This window comes from Diabrotica virgifera, chromosome 8 (assembly GCF_917563875.1).
Source record: "Diabrotica virgifera virgifera chromosome 8, PGI_DIABVI_V3a".
In the NCBI taxonomy this organism is placed as follows: Eukaryota; Metazoa; Arthropoda; class Insecta; order Coleoptera; family Chrysomelidae; genus Diabrotica; species Diabrotica virgifera.
The window spans coordinates 93,656,458-93,680,457 of NC_065450.1; the positions used below are offsets into that span (position 1 = coordinate 93,656,458).

General features: G+C 33.3%; 1 protein-coding gene across 13 annotated transcripts in view; it reads left to right on the forward strand.

Annotated features, from left to right (window-relative positions):
* LOC114339291 (chromodomain-helicase-DNA-binding protein 7) overlaps window positions 1-24,000 on the forward strand; it is a 281,299-nt gene that overhangs the window by 207,299 nt on the left and 50,000 nt on the right. For 9 of the 13 annotated variants that reach the window (XM_050658452.1, XM_050658455.1, XM_050658458.1 and 6 more), the window contains 4 exons: window positions 1,180-1,328; window positions 11,949-12,293; window positions 12,443-13,741; window positions 14,557-14,713. In XM_050658452.1, coding sequence (XP_050514409.1) covers window positions 1,180-1,328; window positions 11,949-12,293; window positions 12,443-13,741; window positions 14,557-14,713 — 1,950 coding nt within the window. The remainder of the gene's footprint in view (window positions 1-1,179; window positions 1,329-11,948; window positions 12,294-12,442; window positions 13,742-14,556; window positions 14,714-24,000) is intronic. The other 4 variants (XM_050658454.1, XM_050658457.1, XM_050658461.1 and 1 more) reach the window with 1 other exon arrangement.

Sequence of the window (24,000 nt, forward strand, 5' to 3'; positions counted from 1 at the left end):
ATCTATTGCGAATTTAAAGTACCGGTTATAGGCGTCCGTTTTGAGTAGGGCAACGGTTATTTTATCGCATAAGTTTTATGTCTTTAACTTTTAAGCATTTTTGACACTGGATTATTAAATTGTGAGGTACTCTGGTACTAAATACTAAAAGGTACTCTTACTTTAAGTCGGTAGGCCACACTGTTTTCTAGAAAAATCGATTTGAAAATTTTTCATTTTTTGAATTTCCAAAAAAAATTCAAAAAAAACATTTAGAAAAACGAAAACTGGAACTTGATGAAACATTTTGCAACATTGCTTTCCACTCATAAGTGCCTCAAGGAGGATCGTAGTAATGTGTGAAAATTTGTTTTAATTTTTTAATTTTTTTTTGTGGAATTTATGGCGTTGGTGAGAACCAATTAGCTTTAAAATTGTTAGAAATAGATATTTTTAAAATAACAAGTAAATAAAAATATTATAGAATAGAAATTTGTTTTAAATTCGTACTTAAATTTGTATTGTGAGATTTTTTCTCTACGCGCGACTACTTACGTGACAAAAGTGAGCGCGACGGCTCCCGGGTTAAGTTGGTAAAATACACAGTTTTTTTTTTATTTTTTTTATTTTTTTTTTCAAATTCAAAACTAAAAGTTTTTAAATTTTTCTAGAAAACGGTGTGTCTTACCTACTTAAATCAAGAGAACCTTTTCGTACTAGAATACCTCACAATTTAATAACCAAGTATCAAAAATGCTTAAAAGTTAAAAACAAAAAAGTTATGCGATAAATAGCCGTTGCCTTACCCAAACGGACGCCTATTACCGGTACTAGAAATTCGCAATGGATGAAATCGATTTATCTCTGGAAGATAAATGTGCTTACCAATTTTCGTTTTTCTAAATAGAATCGTTCTGGAGGTACATACTTAAAAAAACTAATTACGTTATCTTCAAAGAGCTCTAGCTCCCATAGGAAGGAATTTGGGACTAGATAAATTGGGTTAAAATGACTTAAAATTATCTGAGTTTCTAGACACCCTGTATACGTCAAATATCTCAAATTGTATATAGAATCATCTGGTATATACTAAATGCATTACCCAAATGAAAAAACAAATTCGTTAATATGTTTTGTTTTTTTTTGTTTTTACTAACAACCAAAAATAAATTGCCAAGAATTTGATACTCACACTTTCAGAAGATGGAGCGACAGGGCAAACAAACCGTTGATACCATGCGAGATCCTATGAAAGAAAGAGAAAAATTAACCATTGGGAAACGTTGGACGAAGAGGGAAGAAGCAGATTTCTTCAGAGTTGTGTCGTCGTATGGAGTCATATATTATAGGTAAACTATACTCAAATTCTTTATATTCAGTTGTCATATTAAGCTAGTACGCATATCCTTTCGCGAGGCAAACTTGGCATTTGGCTCGCGCGGAGCACCCTCATGCTTTTATTTTAAATCAACTTTTGCCGCGAGCACTTCGAGGCATCTCGTACAAACGTACAGGTAGCACTGTACAAACGTACAGGTAGTTAATTTAGTTAATCATTCTTTTATTCTAATTCACGAACTTTTCAAAAACAAAAACGTAAAAATAGCAACTCTTTACTGTCCTAAAGTTGAATTAATTTACAGCAATTGCCATTATCCATGATCGTATACAGACAAATTAACTCACTATATTTAGTCTTCTAGTCGACAGTAAACTAAACTTATCCCAGACTCGTCTACACTTCGCACGGTAGTAACAACAAACATATTTTCTTCTTCTCATATGACATCTCCTCTAAGAATGTCGACAACCATCGTGGCTAATCGCACTTTCGTGCAGTTAAACCAATAGACCTGGATCCCGCGTAAGAAAGAAAAGTTGATTAATAGCAAGCTGAAAATTTGTCAATAGCACAACGGTGTCTAGTCGGACAAACTTTGATGCACGGGAACACTGGAACAGGGGAAGTTTTAATTGTGGAGCATGATAAACGTGTCGTCCTGACAAGTTTTTGATTGTGAAAAATAGCAAGTTGTTTTTAAGTTTATTCGGTAGCCAACGTTATGTAATATATGCGAAAATGTTTGTCCGACAAAAATTTTGCGCATTTTAACGAGTCCGACACGTAGAACATGTCACATCACAGGAATTATGTTGGTGATGAATAGCAGTCTGATTTTTGCATGAGAGTTTAATGAAAGGTTAAAAAAGCAATTGGAAGTTCTGTCCGACAAAATTAATGGGAAGTTTTCGTAGTCGGACATTCTAAACAGGTAAGATATAGAGAAAAATGCTGGTGATAAATAGCTTTCCGACAAAGACGAAATTTAATTAAGTAAATTATTCCTTACCAAGAATGACTGTTGTCGGAAAAAAATTAGGGGTAGATTTTGTAGTCGGACAATTTAAAAAAATAATTTTTGAAATTTCAATAAGGGGTGATTATTCTATGTCAAAAGTACCTGCAATCAATTACAATCGATATCTTTCGATTTATCTCAACATCATTTAGATACCTCACTGTAATACATTTATAGTAGATCAGGCAAATTGTATTATGGATTGAGTGGTCTAGCTATCTTTGTCTGCCACATGCGCTGGATCGCTTGGTTAAAAGAGATAGATAGACCACCTATCGACTTTTTGCACTATATTCCCTGTCTACCCTTATGTCTATGAATACATTTCCATTTAAGAAAAACTGTCACTTTTGACAATAATTCATAATAAATTGCAATCGTAACTTCAAATTTAAACTAATCGATTTATTTTGGCAGCAAATTATTTCTTGCCATGTGACATATTAATTACATTATTATTTCATTTGTAGAAAGTTGAGAAAAATTACGTTATACAATTTTAGTAATAATTTATTTAGGTACTCTTTTTCAATCAAGCAAAGCATTATAGCACGAAGAATGATATTCAATAGAACTTTCACAATTATCTGGCAACTGAACCTCATTGAATTGATGACCAAGTATTTTACTAACTTTGTAAAATGTTCGAAAATTACTCAAAAATGTTCCGTTGAATGGTTTCACTTTTGATTTGGCGACTTAAAATTTAAACTGTTGACACTCAAAAATAGACACAAAAACACTCCATAGTTAATATAAATTTTAATTTCCAACACACGTGGCAAACAGAAACTCAGAGACCATGTACTTTCAAATACTACTTTGTATAGCACAAAGTGTCACACTGACAAATGCAGCCTTCTAATACATACTTCTAAGCATAATGTGTCATATTTACGTCTATTCTTATAAGCACCGAAGTTTTAGACTCTTCACATTTTTCAATGTCGTTTACAGGGTTAAGATTTGAGTATGGAAAAAAATGTATACAACCTTTTTTGTGTAGGAAATTTTCCGTACTTTCTGATGCGCCTAATTAGAAAACCCTAAGATATTGCTTTCACATGTTCTTTGACATTTTTTATTGTCATTTTGAGAATATCTAGAACAAACTCCACCCAAAAAAATAATTATTTTGCAATATATACATGCATTGATACTTACCTCACTGTTTTTGGAGTGTGCATGTATTTATATATATACACATGCAAATATGTGAATATAAATAATAATATACAACTAAAATAGCTTTATCAATATGTGACTAAGTCATTCTGAAAAAATGTTTTTTATTTATTTCCTTCGATTTGCCCAAACTTTTTGTCCGACATATAACTTTTTGCGTTACAAAATATAATTTGTACATAAACAAATCAAAATTAGCTTGCTATTTATCACCAACATTTTTGTCTATATCTTACATGTTTAGAATGTCCGACTAGGAAAATTTCCCATTCATTTTGTCCGACAGAACTTCCAATTGCTTTTTTAACCTTTCATTAAACTCTCATGCAAAAATCAGACTGCTATTCATCACCAACATAGTTCCTGTGATGTGACATGTTCTACGTGTCGGACTCGTTAAAATGCCCAACCTTTTTGTCGGACAAACGTTTTTTCATATATTATATAACGTTGGCTATTGAATAAACTTAAAAACAACTTGCTATTTTTCACCATCATAAACTTGTCAGGACGACACGTTTATCATGCTCCACCATTAAAATTTCCCCTGTTTCAGTGTTCCCGTGCATCAATGTTTGTCCGACTAGACACCGTTAAGCTATTAACAAATTTTCAGCTTGCTATTAATCAACTTTTTTTTCTTACGCGGGATCCAGGTCTACAAGCTCTCGAATTGTTATTTAACCAGTAGATGCGTCTTCTTCCGCGACTCCTACCTAAACATCCTTTGCCGCGGTTCAAAAGACCGACAAAATTTGGCTCATCCCGAACATCGTTCGACCGCGGCAGTGTCCGCTTTACCGCGCGTAACAGTCTGGTATCCACTTTCCGCGGCACGACAACGAAAATGCCAGCGAAATGGATACGCCGCTTTGGAGTACATTGCCGCTAGTCACTAGTTGTTCAGGGTTTGAAATTTTTCTGCTGTATTTTTTCACCTTCATCCCCTTTATTTGTTCAGATAGGCAGCTCGAATACACTGCGAAAGAAAGCAATAACAAATAGCATTAAGAGGATCGGTACGTATTTTCGGCTGCAATGCTATTCAAATGGGGATTCATTTTTTTCAAATCCTGAGAAAACTAATAAGTATTTTTGAAAAATTTAAACGCAGAATGAAAGACTACGTTATTAGCGAGGGCCGAAAGTCCCTGAGAACTTCTATAATGTTTATTTTAATAAGTTACAGGGGTGAAAAAACTAAGAGAAAATTTAGTGTGATTTTTAATTTCAAATATCTCATTCAAAATAAACTTTTTATTTATTCTAAGGGACTTTCGGCCCTCGGTAATAATTTAGTCTTTCATTCTGCGTTTAAATTTTTCAAAAATATTTATTGGTTTTTTCAGGATTTGAAAAAAATGAACACAATGCCGTGGTAATATTTTCCAAATCTGTCTTTGTCTTACAACGCACTCAACCGAATATAATATTGTCAGCATATATTGTCAATCAGACACTGACAATCAGTGACAATTTTAAATATTTGACATTGCATCGGGAATATTTTGAGAAATTGATTAAATATTATTGATATATAGTGTATTTGATAAATAATTGATTTAAGACGTGAACTTAATAAAAAGTTATTTATTGTGTATTATTTGTGGAAGATCCAAGCAGAGAATACATCAGATATATCCTGTGATCCAAGTATTTTGTTGTTAGAGATGTTCAAAATTGTAAGCGTTCCAAAATAACAACATATTATTAAAAAATCACTTTAACGCTTTTCCTCTTTTCTCGATTGATTATTAGTTTTTGTTGTACAAATAAATTATTACAATCACTGAAAACATAGTTAGTGAAAAAATTATCACATTTATTAACTGAATTAATAATTTGCAATTATAAAAATAACAGTTATCCAAGAACATTCAAAAGCCATCTCTTTAAATTAATTATGACATTTTCAAGTAGAATGACATTCTAGTAATGTTTACATATCCACACCAGTGTGAATTTTACTACACGTAATTTGCCGTGTAAAGACAGAAAAAGTAGGGATACACGTAAAATATTTGCGAATTATGTACCCATAGCCTTAACGATTTGTCTATTGCGTAGAAAAAAGAACTATTAATAAAACACCCGTATAATACGAAGTAAAAAATATCCATTCTGTTTCGTAATGTGTCAGCAAATTTTGAGCTGCAGCTCGAGCAAAATCTTGCAACAGTTCCATCTTACTTCAGATTTTTCTAATGATGAATTGGGCACTACTATAGTTCAGAATTTTTGTTACGTATATAGAGTCCTCGATATTTATGAATAAGCTTACAAATAACGGCATCTGTGTGATATCGTGTACTAAACCAAATTTTTCCTGTCAAAACTTATGTCGACCACTCTTGATTGTTCTCAGATATAATATACACTACCGAGCATAAAATTATAGACACTCCGTAATTTGAATTTATTTTAAAAATTATTACTGTTTCATGAAGAGAAGTATCCATAGTTCACAAATGTGGTCTAGGGGTAACAAAGTATGTACTAGACTCTAAGAATGTACCACAAAAATTTTTTATTAAAAATTCAATCTTAAAACAGGACACGTTTCGGCCCAACGCGAGCCATCATCAACTAATATAGGAACACAACAACTTAGAACTGACATAAATATCATCATCATCATCATGGCATATACACTCCTAGCGGAGTGATTGCCGCCCTCTTTGGGCTCTTCCGATTCGTTTGTCGCGGTGATCAATCCGCATTAACATTTTCGTTTTACAATTGGTTGTGTGACTTGGCATCTTCTACAATTTTCCTCCATTCGTTCCTGTTTTTGCTTCTGGTTACCCATTCTGACTCCCATCTTCTTAAGGTCCTCCACTATCTGGTCCTCCCATCTAGTTTTGGGCCTTCCTCGTGGTCTGCCTGATACAGGTCTCCATTTAGCAATTTTCTTGATAACGGCTTCTGGATTCCTCCTTTCTATATGTCCCATCCATCTGAGTCTCTGTGCCTTGATAAATCTGACGATGTCTTCTCCTTTCAGAAGTTCTCTTACTTCGTGGTTCATGAGTTTTCTAAATTCATTATTACCTAAGTTTAGTGGTCCTGCTATCCTCCGAATTATTTTCCTTTCTAGGATCCTCAATCTTTCTTCCTCTTTCTGTGTCAGACCCATTACTTCAGCACCATATGTGATTAGTGGTCTAATTGCTGCTTTGTAAATTTTCAGTTTTGTATTCTGAGTAAGCTTCTTATCTTTTAGGAAGGTACTGTATTTCCAGTAGGTTCTGTTTCCTGCCTGGATTCTTTCATTAATTTCGATACTTCTATCATTAGTTCCATTAACTGAGACTCCAAGATATTTAAAATGTTCTACCTTTTCAAATGCATATTCACCGATATTTAAGTTTATCATATTAACTGGGTTTTTTCTTGAGCATATTAGGTATTTTGTTTTGTTTTGATTTATTTCTAAACCCCTTTTGGATGCTTCTTTGCAACATACAATACAATATAATAAAAATTAGATATGAAAAAATCCAACATGTGGTGACAACGCCCACCTCAGTCAGAAAACTTACCCAACAGGAAGGCGGAAGAATCGATTGGTTCAAAACAAATAGTACTACACAAACATTCTTAAATTAGTTACTCTAGTTCTAGAAGATAAACCAGCAGCATAATGTCGCTTTCTAACTGTCCATTCACTTACGTCAACATTTCTCACTTCTTGCAGATGATTTCGAAGGGAAACTGATTTCTTCGGTTCCTCAAAACACTAAAAACTACAAAGCGGTTATCTCTATTAGATGTAATTCTGCTTCGACCTGAAACAGATCTTCGAGTACTCAGACCGAATCTTCGTACCGTCGCCATACTTGTTGCACACTTGAGCGACTTCCATCAACTATCAACGTTTCTCGCAGTTTTGCGCTGACCGTAGCCATCCTTGAAGGCAAGACGCTCACTAACGTGACAATGGCGTCGATGTGGTGTGGTGACAGGTAGAATTGCTAAACCTGTATAAACATATGTAGTCGCACGTATCGAAAGGTCGTACATATGTTCATACATGTTTAGCAATTCTACCTGCCATTGGGTCGCCGCAACAATTATTGCCTCTACTACAGAACTTAGCGGACTCGTGCCAAGGTTAATAGATTGTTGCATAGGTTGTCTCGTAACTGTAGACCAATCAAATGCTCGCTTTTTAAAGGCGGGAATACGTCATCCGTGCGACAATTTTAAAATTGTCACAAGTTTCAATGCTAATAAAAGGTTCAAAAACTTAGGTTTTGCAATATATTTTGGGATTTTCTTGGGTATAGGTATATTAAGGTGGTTCTTGTATTGGTAATTATATCAATTTTTCCCTTAAAAATCAATCGTCTGCTGACAAAAAACGAGAATTGATTTAACACTTGTGTGTATTTTAAATGGAGAAAACAGTTTAATTCGCACAATAATCCAAAAAAAAAATAGAAGAAAAAGTTTAAAAGCAAAAATACTAATATATAGGTACTTACTATTATGTTTTTCATAGAATTTTATCATTTTTAGTCGCATGCAACAACAAAAGAACGAATAATATAAATAATTTATTATTTGGTTAAAAAAACACATAACATAATATTAACATATTCAGACACGAGGAAGTATTTGCTACATATTTTCTTATGTTTAGAGGTCCATTTATCTTTATGGCAACATTTTATTATCCATTTTTTGATAATGTTAAGGTATTTGGGAAATGTAAAAAAAAACATTAATTTGTTTCCACCTGGTTCAGGAATTTTGGAGTTGCTTTTACATATAGCTATGCTACAAATGTTACTCATCTAAAAAATATTTCAGTATTATAACATACAAAACTACATTTTTAATTGTTAAACTAACCTATATATTACAGCTACGAAAACACACTTCGCAAGTCATTACTGCCTTCATATAGGACCCAAATACGTATTTATAGTAATATTGTCCTTATATACTTAAAAACTCAACAATTATTAAACAAAGGAAGCGAAAGAAGTATATTAAAGTGTGCAAATGTATTTATTTCCTTAGCTAAGCGCTTTCGACTAAAAAGTCATCTTCAGAGCTAATGCTACAATAAAAAGTTAAACTAATAAGCAAACAAAGTTTTTTTAACTTACGTCAAGGTATAAAAAGTACCGGCTACTTCGGTTTGTATGTGTTTGCATCTCATTAAGGAATTTGAAAAATTTGGTCATCTGTGCAACTCCGGATGATGAAAATTTGTTTGAAAGTACTTGTAAAACAGTAAAAACAATCACTGAGACGTTACAAACATAAAATTTGGTCATGGTGAAGGTATCACCCAACCATTTTTAAATGATGCGAGCTGCCGACTGACTGACAGTGATTGATTGGATGTTGGATTTTAAATGTTTCATCTGTCCAGTGTTGACATATGACAGCTGACATTACAAATGAATGAAAATTGTTCAAATTAATTTTACAAGGATAATTGAAAAATTGATGTATAGAAATTGTACCTTAGTCTGTACAAATATAATAATAATAATAATAATGTAATTGTCGAATAATGTAATTGTCTAAAAGTATCTACTAAAATGAGGACTTAGTGGCTCAAGACATATATGTACACTGTGTCATGACAAAGGGAAGAAGATATTTAAAAAAAAAATAGATATGAATAAAAATTAAATTTGTTAAATTCTGAATGATCTTGTTTATTCACAATTTTCTTTTATCCCTAATATGAAGTATTTAGATCTTAATTCTTTCTTATTAACAACCCTTTTAATTAAGCATAAAAGTTTTCGAGATGACCTTGGCATGTTGCGTGAATATTATAATATAATATTGTGCATATTATGCAGGATTATGCAGGTTTTTCAAGATTATTTGACTGATGAAATAAGTATATTTTGTCTATGTATACTACCCTTACGGTTGGTTAATATAAGAAGGTAAATTTAGATGGAAAGCAAGTTTTTCACAAAATTAACAAAAATACAATTATTTTTCACAAAAATACTTCTTAAGAACTGTTAACATTTTTAAAAATCGACTTGATTGTTCTTTATTATCTTTAAAGGACTGAACTATTTTAGAACGGTATTGTTGTGTTCTTAATTGTAACTTTATAATTTTTATAATTTTTATTAGTTTTGTACACACACACACACATGCTCGTATCAACCCCAGCCCCGGGGAACATGTGTGTTCCAATGGAAAAGTGGAACCCACATGTCCGAAGATCAAACCGGTCACACCCCGTAATGGAGTGGTACCTATCTGACCCCCAAGCTATACCTCCACCCCTCCCCATCGAAGGACATACCGAATGGGGAGGCGTTGATCTTAATGTTACTTTGGATGCCCTGGGTAATGGGACACCCTTTGTATTACTTCATGTGGTTAAGCCACCTGGTTTTAGGGGTAGCTAGAAGAGCTTTTCTCCCTATTAATGACTAAGTTAATTTTTTACTTTACTTTGGACTTGAGTCCTAAAAAAATGTGTTCCGGACATCAAGGCACCAATCTAAATCGGTGTCTTGCTGTCCAGACCGTGTGTGCTCGGTCACTCAGCCGGCGAATTGGCAAAATAAATTTTGTTCTCCTCGACGGCTGAGCGCCCGAAAGGTGTGGCCATCAAGCCCACGTCTGTCGGTACGTGACCTTGATGCTCACATTCCGCGGCTATGGTCCATTTGACCTACCTGAAGGGTACTTAGTGCCTGAAGGGCGACATTTGTGTTTCGATATTCTGTGGTTATCTCAATTTTTCATTCTTAAGGGTTTCCTCTATATCCAGCTAACTGCTGTCTAGGCCGTCTATGTACCGTTCTTTGGTTTTCGTCGTAGTTAGTCAATTCTCTTAATAATCTGCTAGGATGGTGTCTGATATTGTTAAATATTTCATGTGCTCTTTCGTCTATCATTCTCAGGACTTTCTTTTGTTGCGTATGTCCAAATACATATCTTAATGGGACATATGTAGGTATATTCAGAGCTTCCCTGATCATGTGGTTTTGGATGGTTTGTATTTTTTTCTTATTGGTTTTACACGTGTGCCCCCATGCGGCTGAGGCGTATGTTAGAGTTGGCAAAATTATACAATTTGCCATCCTAATCTTTGTCTTAAATCTCAGTTTACTCTTTCGACCTATTAGCGATGACAGTTGACTCCTAAGGGCTTTAGCTTTGTTGACCGTTTGTTTTACGTGTTCTGTAAAGGTCAGCCTTTTGTCCAACATTACGCCTAGGTATTTGGCTTGATTTGACCATTCAATTTGGGTATCAAATAGGGATAGTACCTCATTTGGTCTGCCTCTTCTTTTTTGGTACATAACGGCCTGTGTTTTGTCAGGATTGACAGCTATTTTCCACTATTGTAATGATTATTAGTTTTCTTTATTTTTGGGCATAATAGCAGCTTTATAGGGCTGAATTATTTTAGGGCGGCATTATTTATTAAGAATTTTATTTGTCGTTTTTTAATAATTGTGATGTGAATAATAACACTACATAAACAATTTACAATTGACGTTATAACCACACAAACAAAAACTATACTGATAACGGTTTTTAGAATTTAAGGTAAGGGGCCCTTTTTTATCTCAAGCGCTTATCAAAACATCAAAAACATTTTTTTTTGTCAAGCAATTCATTAGTAAACTATGTTACAGCCGAAACTAGTTAAAAAAATTAAATAAATGCACATTACGGGGTGGCCCTAATTTTATGCTCGACTGTGTATTTCAAAGTGGTCGTTAAGCCTCATAGATCTTTTCATTTTGTGATCTGGAAGACATTTTGTCGATACAGAGGTTCAGCTTCTAAAAAGAACTTAGCAATATGGGTGTTTTTGACAAATGTAGACGATACTACCATTTTTTCTAGTCCAAGCTGTATGGTCTCCCCGCTAGGTAAATTATTCTGAGTCGATTTTTTTGCACAAACTTACTCAAAAAGAGGTCTGTATACAAATCCACAGGAGCTAGGAGGTACCAAATTCAAAAAATCAATTGTTTTACTTTGGACAATTTTTTTTAGATTCCTTAGACTTGGTCAATATAAGCAAAAAAGGTTTCTTGCGGTTTTTCTCTAAAATTGATTGTTGTCGAGTTATACGTGATTTAAAATTTAAAAAATGTGAAAATGACCATTTCCAATGCTTAATAACTCGGTTAAAAATTATGAACATGAAAGTCAGAAAGTGACCAAATCAAAGTTTTAAGACCCCTCCCCTACAAGATTCTGAAGAAATTTTTGTCATTATTTTATAACTAAGCGGATATTAGGCGGCCTACAATGGTGAGTGCGAAAGAGATGCACCATTTCGACCCCCCCCCCCCCCCCCAAGGCATGTTATTTTCATCTTTCATAAGAACAACTAAGAATCAGCGTATCATATATTTCATACTTTGGATTCATATTTGGTGCATAAAACATTTCTTTATTTTTATATAGAAAGAAGAAATCTTACGATTGGATCAAATTCAAGCAACTAGCGAAATTGGAAAAAAAATCAGACGAAGAACTTACTGAATATTACAAACATTTCGTTATGATGTGCAAGAAGCAGACAGGCATGAACATAGAAGACAGCAACTATGACAATACCATCGAACATATCTCAGAAGAAAAGGCACGAAGGACATTGGAAAGGCTGGAGCTGTTGTCGAGGATCAGAGAAGAAATTTTAACCCATCCTAAACTCGACGAAAGATTGAGGGTGTGCATTACTTCGGCTGATATGCCTGAATGGTGGATTGCCGGCAAACACGACAAGGATCTCTTGTTGGGGGTCGCCAAGTGAGTAACTATCAATATGATTATTTTATATTTATTTTTACCAAAATATTTTTACCAACCCTATGGAAAAATCCTATTGAATGTATTGATCAATCAATTGAACATATTAAAAACTTACTTCTATTTGTTCTAATAAATCTTTTTTCTAGACATGGTTTAGGAAGAACCGACTACTACCTTCTGAACGATCCTGATCTCTCTTTTCATGAAGTTTTACGCAAAAAGGTCCGATCTGACAATACTGACAATAAGGAAGCCATAAAATTAGAAAGTCACGAAGACATTCTCAAATTTGACAAAGACGAAATACTCGTAAAACTAGAAAAGGGGGAAGGAACTCTTAAAATAGAAAAGGTCGTACCTAAAAAAGAACCGGCGGAAAAGAAACCCGAAGAAGACAGTAAAGTGAATTTGACTATCGTTAAGGGTGAAAAATGCGAGAAAGAAGCAGTGAAAGAACAAGTTAACGAGGAGGAAAGTAAAGAAGTGAAACCAGAGGTAGAGGAAGAGCAGAAAGAAGTTCTTGAGAAAACCGAAACAGTCACTGAAGAGAAAAAAGCAGTAGAGGTAAATGAGTCAACGGAAAGTGAGAAGGAGAAAGCAGAAAATGAACCTGAAGGTGAAGATCTTTCAAAACCGAAAGAAGAGAAGAAAGAAAATAAAGAGGCACTTAAAAAATTGGCCGAAGCCGAAGCTGATTTATGTTCAAAACAAGCAGCAGAACTAAAAGCTATGTTTCCTGATCTGGAAGTAATTCAACCACTTTCGAGGCTGTCACAAGTGGACACATTTGTACTAAGAGAAAAACCAGCAGTGGGGGCGTTAGACTTTAGTGAAACAACAGTAGCACAATTGTTTAACAACGCTGTTAAGTGGCCTAAAGAATATGCGATTCAGGTCAGGTTGCAGCACATTATTTACGCCATAGAAACAAAAGAATGGCCCGTTACTAAATCATTTTCGGCATACGCCACTGGTATCGGTAACGAATTCGATATTCCAATCCACGAATTGCCTAGCGAACCTCCCAAACGAGAAACTTCTACACCAATGTCCATCGGAGACACAGAAATTATCTCCGTTAGTGCTACAGACAGATTCGCTGCCAACAAGAAACGTAAAAGACATATAGCTATTGACGTCGAGACAGAAAGGGCGAAATTGCACGCTTTGTTGAACAGTAGTCACATGACGAATCCGTTACCTGCCAAACATGGAATGACGTGGGATAACGAGGACTCGGAAGAATCTAGAAGGTCGACTCCGGTACAGCAGCAAACTAACCTACAACCACCTCCAGCTCATCAGCAAGCGCCTAGGGTCAGTATGACCACGTTGAAGATGCCGTACGATCTGCAGTACCATCCGCCTGTGGCTAAAACCATCGGACAGACCACTGTCATTCCAGGAACGAGCAGTACTCTTACGCCCATCGATTTGAGTTCAAGGCAAGTATTATATTTTAATTTTATATGCTTAATATTCGAATTTACAATTAATAAAACAACAGACGAATAACAAAACTACTTTCCACATTGTAATTCGAAAGGTTTTGATGTTTGTTTCTTAGCTGCGAGATCTGTTTTTTTACATTAATTCATGATTTTATGGATAGAGCTTCAATAAATATACAGTAGAACCCCGAAAATCCGAATTAATTGGGGGGACAGCCTGTTCGGATTCCGAAAAGTTCGGATTATCCGAAAGTTAGCCTTAACTAGTAGTTCAAAGCGTTCATTGTGATTTTGAGTAGCCAAACGTTCTCGCAAGAGTGTGGACAATATTTTTGGACTCAAGTTGACTACGAGCGAACCAAAGTAAGTTTGTGTTTAACCTTTATAAACACTTTATAAACCTATATATTAAAGTATAATATTTATTTTTAAGAAATTTTAAATGTTAAAGTCCTAGTAATCCTACATTGTCCAATTTTCTGGCTTTACTCTGTATAATAAACATGTTTTTAAGTTTGTGTCTTGAATTTTTAAATTTTTTTCACTTTCCGTTGGTTCGGATTTGCCGAAAGTTCGGATTTGCGGGGTTCGGATTTACGGGGTTCTACTGTATAATAAAAAATATTGTGAAAAACTATAGTTCTTTCATAGGAATAAATGTTCATGTCGAATTATGAAACTTGTACATATTAGTAATTCTCGCTCTATTGCATTTCCTCTCCGATACTAAATTGTGCTTTTCATGTATATACTTTTGTCAAGACGCTTATGTTATACACATATACCACAAGTTATAAATTTTTTTTCAGCATTCCTAAACCTGTTGAAAAGTCGTCTCCTTCGCTGGATATGCAAAATGAAGTACAAGATTTCTCCGTCAAAAAATCATCGGCGTTGGCATCACAATCGAAAGCTGGAAATAAATTGGACGATACATTGTCTAAGTTGATGAAAAGAAAAAATTGTGTAAGTAGTTCATATTGAAAAACAAGTTTTTCTATGACCGTTTAATAATTTGCTCATTATTCGCTATTTTTGAATAGAAAATAACACCCATTACTTTACTCGTGAGTAATAGTTCATTACTCACGGGCTGAAGTTACTCACGGGTCATTACTCACAGGCTGAAGTTAGGTTTAACTGGCGAATGTCACTTTTAGTCGTATATAAACTGCAAATAAAATTACTTACTTAAATTTGTTTATTTAACACAATAGTTATTGATGGATTCGACCGTTACTTGATGGAACTTCATTTTATCTAACAATAAAACACTGAAAACGTTTGTTTTCTATACTTCCACAAAATTTATTATAACTAAGTGACTACAGCTGTTTCGGCAGAGTGCCTTTCTCAAGTGATATAGTTTACAATGTGTTTGCCTTTTTAAGTCTTCAACTGAAGAGGTTGAGGAGTGGGGAGCTGTTTGTCTAGAGTTGGTCATTCAGAATTATATCTGTATTTTTCAGTTTATTAATTTCCATAGATTCTAAAAAAGATAGTTTAAGGCCTTTATTTTGAATATGCAGAATTTGAAACTCTTCATTGAAAGAATGATTATGATCTAGAAGGTGAAGTGCGTATGTAGAAGTGTCTGTTTTTCTATTGTTGAATGCCCTTTTGTGTTCTGCTATCCGTTTGTCAAAAGTTCTGCCAGTTTGACCGATGTACGTTTTCGGACAGTCACCACAAGTTAGTTTGTACACACCACACTGTAGTTGCTTTCTCTTTCGGCTTTTATTGTTCTTAATATATTTGCTTAAGTTGTTGTTAGTTTTGAAAGCTGGTGTTATTCCTTTCTTTTTTATGTATCTGGCTATTTTTGTTGTTATCTTTCTTGCCAGTATATGTGAGAGAGCAGAAGGTACTGGGTTCTTTCTGTGGTGGTGGATACACTAATTTCAGGGCTTTCTTATGGAGTTTTTGGTTTAAAATTTTGTTAACTGTTTGTTCGTTATAGCCGTTGTTTACTGCTATTTGTTTAATGATGTTTAGTTCTATCTGGAAGTTATTTTTTGTCATGGGAATTTCTGTCAGTCTATGTATCATGCTAAGGTAGGCTGCTAATTTGTGTTGTGTAGGATGGGATGATGAATTGTGTATAGTTGTGTCAGTATGGGTAGGTTTATGATATACGGAGAACTCATGTTTGTTGTGTATTCTGGAAATCGTTACATCTAGAAAGTTTATGGAGTTATTCTGTTCTGTTTCTATTGTAAACTCAATATTATTATGAAGTGAATTAATATATGATAGAAATTGGTCAAGTTGTCTGTTAGTTCCTGTAAAGCATATTAGTATATCATCCACGTATCTCCACCAATATAAGAACTGTTTAAATACGGGATGTTTAGAAATTGTTGTTTCAAGTTGGTTCATAAATATATCTGATAGCAATGGGCTTAGAGGATTACCCATAATAAGTCCTGCACTGTTGTTTGTGTATATTTGATTATTAAATTCAAAATAGTCTTGATTTATGCAAATTTCAAGAAGGTGTAAAATTTCAGATGCAATGATTGGATTTGTACTATTATGGTCTAAAAGATTCTTAACTAAAACAAAAGTTTCTGTAGGAGGAACACTAGGAAAAAGATTGTTTACGTCAAATGAAATTAGTCTGGAGTTGTTGGGCAATTGAAAATGTTGTATTTTATTAACTAGTTCTAGTGTATTTTTTACGGTGAATTTAGGTGAAAATTTAGTGTATTCTGTAATAATATCTGACAGTTTTTTTGAAAGTTTATATGACGGAGCTGTATAAAAAGAAATACAGGTCTTATTGGGTGGTCAGGTTTGTGTAGTTTAATAAAAGAGTATAATTTAGGAGGTTGTGGGTTCATAATGTTAAGGTATTTCTGTTCTGTTGGATTTAGTATTGATTTTGAATTTTCAATGGCTAGTTTAATTTGTTTTCGGTTTTTTTTCTGTGGGGTCTTTGTTTAGTTTTGTACTGTTTTGGTTAGTTAAAAATTCTATTGTTTTGTTATTATAGTCTCGTCTGTCAATAGCAATAGTAGTGTTTTATTGATTTATTTTTAATTGAAACGGCTATTTGGTTTTCTTTGAAACAGCAATTATTAGTTTCACTACATACATCGGTAATAGATTTTGCAATGATGCTTTTTTCTATGTTTTTGGCAGTTTTGTTTAACGCTACTTCACATTCTACACCTAAATATTCTAAATTTTTTTGATTATTATGTTGAGGCAAGTTGTGTTTGAATCCTTTCTCTAAAAGTTCTATTTCACTATTATTGAATTTAGTATCTGTTAAGTTTATAAATCTATTGAAAAAACTATGATTTGAAAAAATTTTTGTATGAGTATTGAGTTTTTTACTATTGCAAATTAGATTATTTAGTTTTTTACATTGTGTATTAAATTTTTTGTCTATTATATTGTCTACTTCAGTTCTTACTTTAGAATCTAGGATGTCAAATTCTATATTATCTAATCTCTAATGTAATTCTGAATGACATACCTTAAGATACACAGCTATAATATCTCGTTTTCTGTATTGGGTGCTCCTATCCCGTTTCAGCCATCTGGTTTGACCCTGGTGGATACCTGCTATGGCAGCGGCACTGCGGATGTTGGTTTTTAACTTTTATGTATTTCGGGAACACGTTGTTTTTCACGCACATGTTTAGAAACCAGATATTTTGTGTTGTTACTCTACGCTTTAAAAGCAATCTTGAAAACAATATGGTCAATAGCCCTGTATTAGCTTCCTGTAAATAATTGATGGATTCGACCCTTACTTGATGGAAGTTCATTTTATCTAACAATAAAACACTGAAAACGTTTGTTTTCTATACTTCCACAAAATTTATTATAACTAAGTGACTACAGCTGTTTCGGCAGAGTGCCTTTCTCAAGTGATATATATTTAAAATGTGTTTGCCTTTTTAAGTCTTCAACTGAAGAGGTTGAGGAGTGGGGAGCTGTTTGTCTCGAGTTGGTCATTCAGAATTATATCTGTATTTTTCAGTTTATTAATTTCCATAGATTCTAAAAAAGATAGCTTAAGGCCTTTATTTTGAATATGCAGAATTTGAAACTCTTCATTGAAAGAATGATTATGATCTAGAAGGTTAAGTGCGTATGTAGAAGTGTCTGTTTTTCTATTGTTGAATGCCCTTTTGTGTTCTGCTATCCGTTTGTCAAAAGTTCTGCCAGTTTGACCGATGTACGTTTTCGGACAGTCACCACAAGTTAGTTTGTAGAGCCGAAAGAGAAAGCAACTACAGAGTGGTGTGTACAAACTAACTTGTGGTGACTGTGCGAAAACGTACATCGGTCAAACTGGCAGAACTTTTGACAAATGAATAGCAGAACACAAAAGGGCATTCAACAATAGAAAAACAGACACTTCTACATACGCACTTCACCTTCTAGATCATAATCATTCTTTCAATGAAGAGTTTCAAATTCTGCATATTCAAAATAAAGGCCTTAAGCTATCTTTTTTAAAATCTATGGAAATTAATAAACTGAAAAATACTGATATAATTCTGAATGACCAACTCGAGAAAAACAGCTCCCCACTCCTCAACCTCTTCAGTTGAAGACTTAAAAAGGCAAACACATTGTAAACTATATCACTTGAGAAAGGCACTCTGCTGAAACAGCTGTAGTCACTTGGTTATAATAAATTTTGTGGAAGTATAGAAAACAAATGTTTTCAGTGTTTTATTGTTAGATAAAATGAACTTCCATCAAGTAACGGTCGAATCCATCAATTATTTACAGGAAGCCAATACAGGGTATTGACCATATTGTTTTCAAGATTGCTTTTAAAGCGTAGAGTAACAACACAAAATATCTGGTTTCTAAACATGTGCGTGAAAAACAACGTGTTCCCGAAATACATAAAGTTAAAAACCAACAACCGCAGTGCCGCTGCCATAGCAGATGGCTGAAACGGGATAGGAGCACCCAATACAGAAAACGAGATATTATAGCTGTGTATCTTAAGGTATGTCATTCAGAATTACATTATAGATTAGATAATATAGAATTTGACATCCTAGATTCTAAAGTAAGAACTGAAGTAGATAATATAATAGACAAAAAATTTAATACACAATGTAAAAAACTAAATAATCTAATTTGAAATAGTAAAAAACTCAATACTCATACAAAAAATTTTTGAAATCATAGTTTTTTCAATAGATTTATAAACTTAACAGATACTAAATTCAATAATAGTGAAATAGAACTTTTAGAGAAAGGATTCAAACACAACTTGCCTCAACATAATAATCAAAAAAATTTAGAATATTTAGGTGTAGAATGTGAAGTAGCGTTAAACAAAACTGCCAAAAACATAGAAAAAAGCATCATTGCAAAATCTATTACCGATGTATGTAGTGAAACTAATAATTGCTGTTTCAAAGAAAACCAAATAGCCGTTTCAATTAAAAATAAATCAATAAAACATGACATAATATTTACAAAAGCAGACAAAGGTAACACTACTATTGCTATTGACAAACGAGACTATAATAACAAAACAATAGAATTTTTAACTAACCAAAACAGTACAAAACTAAACAAAGACCCCACAGAAAAATACCGAAAACAAATTAAACTAGCCATTGAAAATTCAAAATCAATACTAAATCCAACAGAACAGAAATACCTTAACATTATGAACCCACAACCTCCTAAATTATACTCTTTTATTAAACTACACAAACCTGACCACCCAATAAGACCTGTAGTTTCTTTTTATACATCTCCGTCATATAAACTTTCAAAAAAACTGTCAGATACTTATTACAGAATACACTAAACTTTCACCTAAATTCACCGTAAAAAATACACTAGAACTAGTTAATAAAATACAACATTTTCAATTGCCCAACAACTCCAGACTAATTTCATTTGACGTAAACAATCTTTTTCCTAGTGTTCCTCCTACAGAAACTTTTGTTTTAGTTAAGAATCTTTTAGACCATAATAGTACAAATCCGATCATTGCATCTGAAATTTTACACCTTCTTGAAATTTGCATAAATCAAGACTATTTTGAATTCAATAATCAAATATACACAAACAACAGTGCAGGACTTATTATGGGTAATCCTCTAAGCCCATTGCTATCAGATATATTTATGAACCAACTTGAAACAACAATTTCTAAACATGCCGTATTTAAACAGTTCTTATATTGGTGGAGATACGTGGATGATATACTAGTATGCTTTACAGGAACTAACAGACAGCTTGACCAATTTCTATATATATTAATTCACTTCATAATAATATTGAGTTTACAATAGAAACAGAACAGAACAACTCCATAAACTTTCTAGATGTAACGATTTCCAGAATACACAACAAACATGAGTTCTCCGTATATCATAAACCTACCCATACTGACACAACTATACACAATTCATCATCCCATCCTACACAACACAAATTAGCAGCCTACCATAGCATGATACATAGACTGACAGAAATTCCCATGACAAAAAATAACTTCCAGATAGAACTAAACATCATTAAACAAATAGCAGTAAACAACGGCTATAACGAACACACAGTTAACAAAATTTTAAACCAAAAACTCCATAAGAAAGCCCTGAAATTAGTGTATCCACCACCACAGAAAGAACCCAGTACCTTCTGCTCTCTCACATATACTGGCAAGAAAGATAACAACAAAAATAGCCAGATACATAAAAAAGAAAGGAATAACAGCAGCTTTCAGAACTAACAACAACTTAAGCAAATATATTAAGAACAATAAAAGCCGAAAGAGAAAGCAACTACAGAGTGGTGTGTACAAACTAACTTGTGGTGACTGTCCGAAAACGTACATCGGTCAAACTGGCAGAACTTTTGACAAACGGATAGCAGAACACAAAAGGGCATTCAACAATAGAAAAACAGACACTTCTACATACGCACTTCACCTTCTAGATCATAATCATAATCATTCTTTCAATGAAGAGTTTCAAATTCTGCATATTCAAAATAAAGGCCTTAAGCTATCTTTTTTAGAATCTATGGAAATTAATAAACTGAAAAATACAGATATAATTCTGAATGATCAACTCGAGACAAACAGCTCCCCACTCCTCAACCTCTTCAGTTGAAGACTTAAAAAGGCAAACACATTGTAAACTATATCACTTGAGAAAGGCACTCTGCCGAAACAGCTGTAGTCACTTAGTTATAATAAATTTTGTGGAAGTATAGAAAACAAACGTTTTCAGTGTTTTATTGTTAGATACAATAATTATTGTAATGTATATCAATAATTAACTTGAAGAATTTTTTAAAGGATTTTTAACTGTAACAATACGTTAGTTGTTAGTTAGTCCAGAAACCCACTGCGCATCCGATAGGAAAAATATTCTGATTCGGATTTTTTGCACAATCTCACTCAAAATGGACTACTTTTAACAAATTTGCATGTTGCCAGGACCAAAAGTGGATCAAAAATTTTTTAAACGTTTTTTTTTTGTTTATTTCCTAAAATTTTTTTTGCATGGAACAACGTTTTTTTTAGGGTTTTTGGATCATTCCAAATAGAAAAGGTCTTCAGTAACTTTTCTCTAAAGTTGATAGTTTTTGACATATAAGCGATTAAAAATTGAAAAATTGCGAAATCGGCCATTTTTAACCTTCAAAAACTATATGAAAAACTTAAAATTTGAATGTTGCCAAAGGTAGGTATATTCTTTAAACATCGATTGATGAAATCCCGAAGAGTTTTTTTGCAATACAGTATTCAAAACTTCTTTGTTTTTTAAGTTCTAATCACGCGTGCGCGACACTATTTTCCGCCGTTGCATTTGTATACAGTATGGTGCAAATGAAAGGAATAAATTCGTTATTTCGTAAACCGGCGACTTTGGAAAAAAACCCGAAACAGGTCAATTTTTATTTTTAAGTTATGATGTTGTGGCATATATGGTATACTAGTGACGTCATCCGTCAGAGCGTGATGACGTAATCGATGATTTGTTTAAATGGGAATAGGGGTCGTGTGGTAGCTCATTTGAAAGGCTCTTCAATTCTCTATTCAGTAATGTAAACATTTACATAATTATTTATACAGGGTGTCCAAAAATTTTTTATTAAATTAAATTATTTGATAAAAAAGAAGTAGAAGGACACCCTGTATAAATAATTATATAAATGTTTATATTACTGAATAAAGAATTGAAGAACCTTTCAAATGAGCTAGCACACGACCCCTATTCTTATTTAAAAAAATCATCGATTACGTCATCACGCCCCGATGGATGACGTCACTAGTATACCATATACATATGCCACAATATCATAACTTAAAAATAGAAATTGATCTGTTTCGGGTTTTTTCCTTAAAGTCGCCGGTTTACGAAATAACGAATTTATTCCTTTCATTTGCACCATACTGTCGGTGGAAAATAGTGTCGCGCACGCTTGATTAGCAATTAAAAAACAAAGGAGTTTTGAATATTGTATTGCAAAAATCTCTTCGGGATTTCATCAACCGATATTTAAAGAATATCTACCTACCTTGGCAACATTAAAATTTTCAGTTTTTCACATAGTTTATGAGGGTTAAAAATGGCCGATTTCGCAATTTTTCAATTTTTAATCGCTTATATGTCAAAAACTATCAACTTTAGAGAAATGCCACTAAAGACCTTTTCTGTTTGGAATGATCCAAAAAACCTAAAAAACTTCGTTCGATGCAAAAAAAAATAATTTTAGGAAAAAAACAAAAAAAAAACGTTTAAAAAGTTTTTGACCCACTTTTGGTCCTGGCAACATGCAAATTTGTTATAAGGGGTCCTTTTTGAGTAAGATTGTGCAAAAAATCCGAATCGGAATATTTTTCCTAGCGGATGCGCAGTGGCTTTCTGGACTAAGTATACATATTTTTTTACTTTTATACCTTGTTTACTAATATGAATTTTGACGTTTACCATTTTCAATGACAGTGACATTAGCGTATTTGGTGTGTTTATTGGAATTTAAAACTTATATTGTGTCTGTTTTATAAAGTTATCTTGTGTTATATATTCTTAACATAATATAGATAGTTAGTATTATTATTATATTATATATAGTTAAATAAATGTGCATTATAACTTTTTAAAAATACGTCCACGCACCGGTAATAGCCATTTCCTATTTATTACAATGACAGTAGGTACAAAATACTTATAATTTTTCGGAAATGAAAATAATTTGAATTGACTTTCTTGTTGTGTCTTTTACAATACACAATTAAGACAGCATTGCTAATTAATAGTAAGCAACCAATTATTCAGCCGTGTACTAGTGGTAAACAAAATTTATTTTTGTAAATTATAATTTTAATCTCGAGTAGTTGATAATTATGTTGCTTTACTAATTAAAATAAAAAAAGGTCGTAGAAAAAGTATAGTATTCTACTTGCATGTAATGGCTTCACTCTGATGAATTACGAGACTCGCCTACGGCTCGTTTCGCAAACTTCATCATCGTGAGTAATAGCCATCATTACATGCTCATTGAATAGTATACTTACTAATTAATACAAAATAATACAAACTAAACAAGATGTAAAAAAAATTATAGACAGTGCAACTGCTATATACAAAGTGGGCCAAAGAAAACAGTCCACCTCGATATTTAGCAGCACAACTATCAACCAAAATATACTGAGATATTTTGGACATATAACTAGAAGAAGAGAAGGCATGGAACGAATGATAGTTGAAGGCAACGTAGAGGGAAGAAGATCCAGAGGAAGATCTCCATTACGATGGTCGGGCCAAATAAAGGATATGACTGGTTACTCATTCTCCGAAGCAAAACAACACGCACAGGAGAGAACTGGACAGAAATAGTCAAACGACTTACATGACGCCACTACATCCTTACGAAGGAGAACAGATAGAGGAGGAGGATTAGATTTTAAGGAAATGACGAAACAGGCCGATTTTTGATCTAAGGGGGACACATTTTTAAGGTACTTACATCTGTCATTTGTCAACGCCCTCTCTTCCACTTCCCCACCCCTTATTTTTAAATAGGGAATAGGGGTCGTGTGCTAGCTCATTTGAAAGGTTATTCAACTATCTATTTAGTAATATCAACATTAACATAATTATTTATACAGGGTGTCCAAGAAAAAAATATTTTAATTAAATTATTTGACACAAAAAGAAGAATTTATGTAATTTATTTAATTCAAAATACATTCTACTGCTGTCACAGAACAAAAAAATATTTCTTGATTAATAAACATTCTT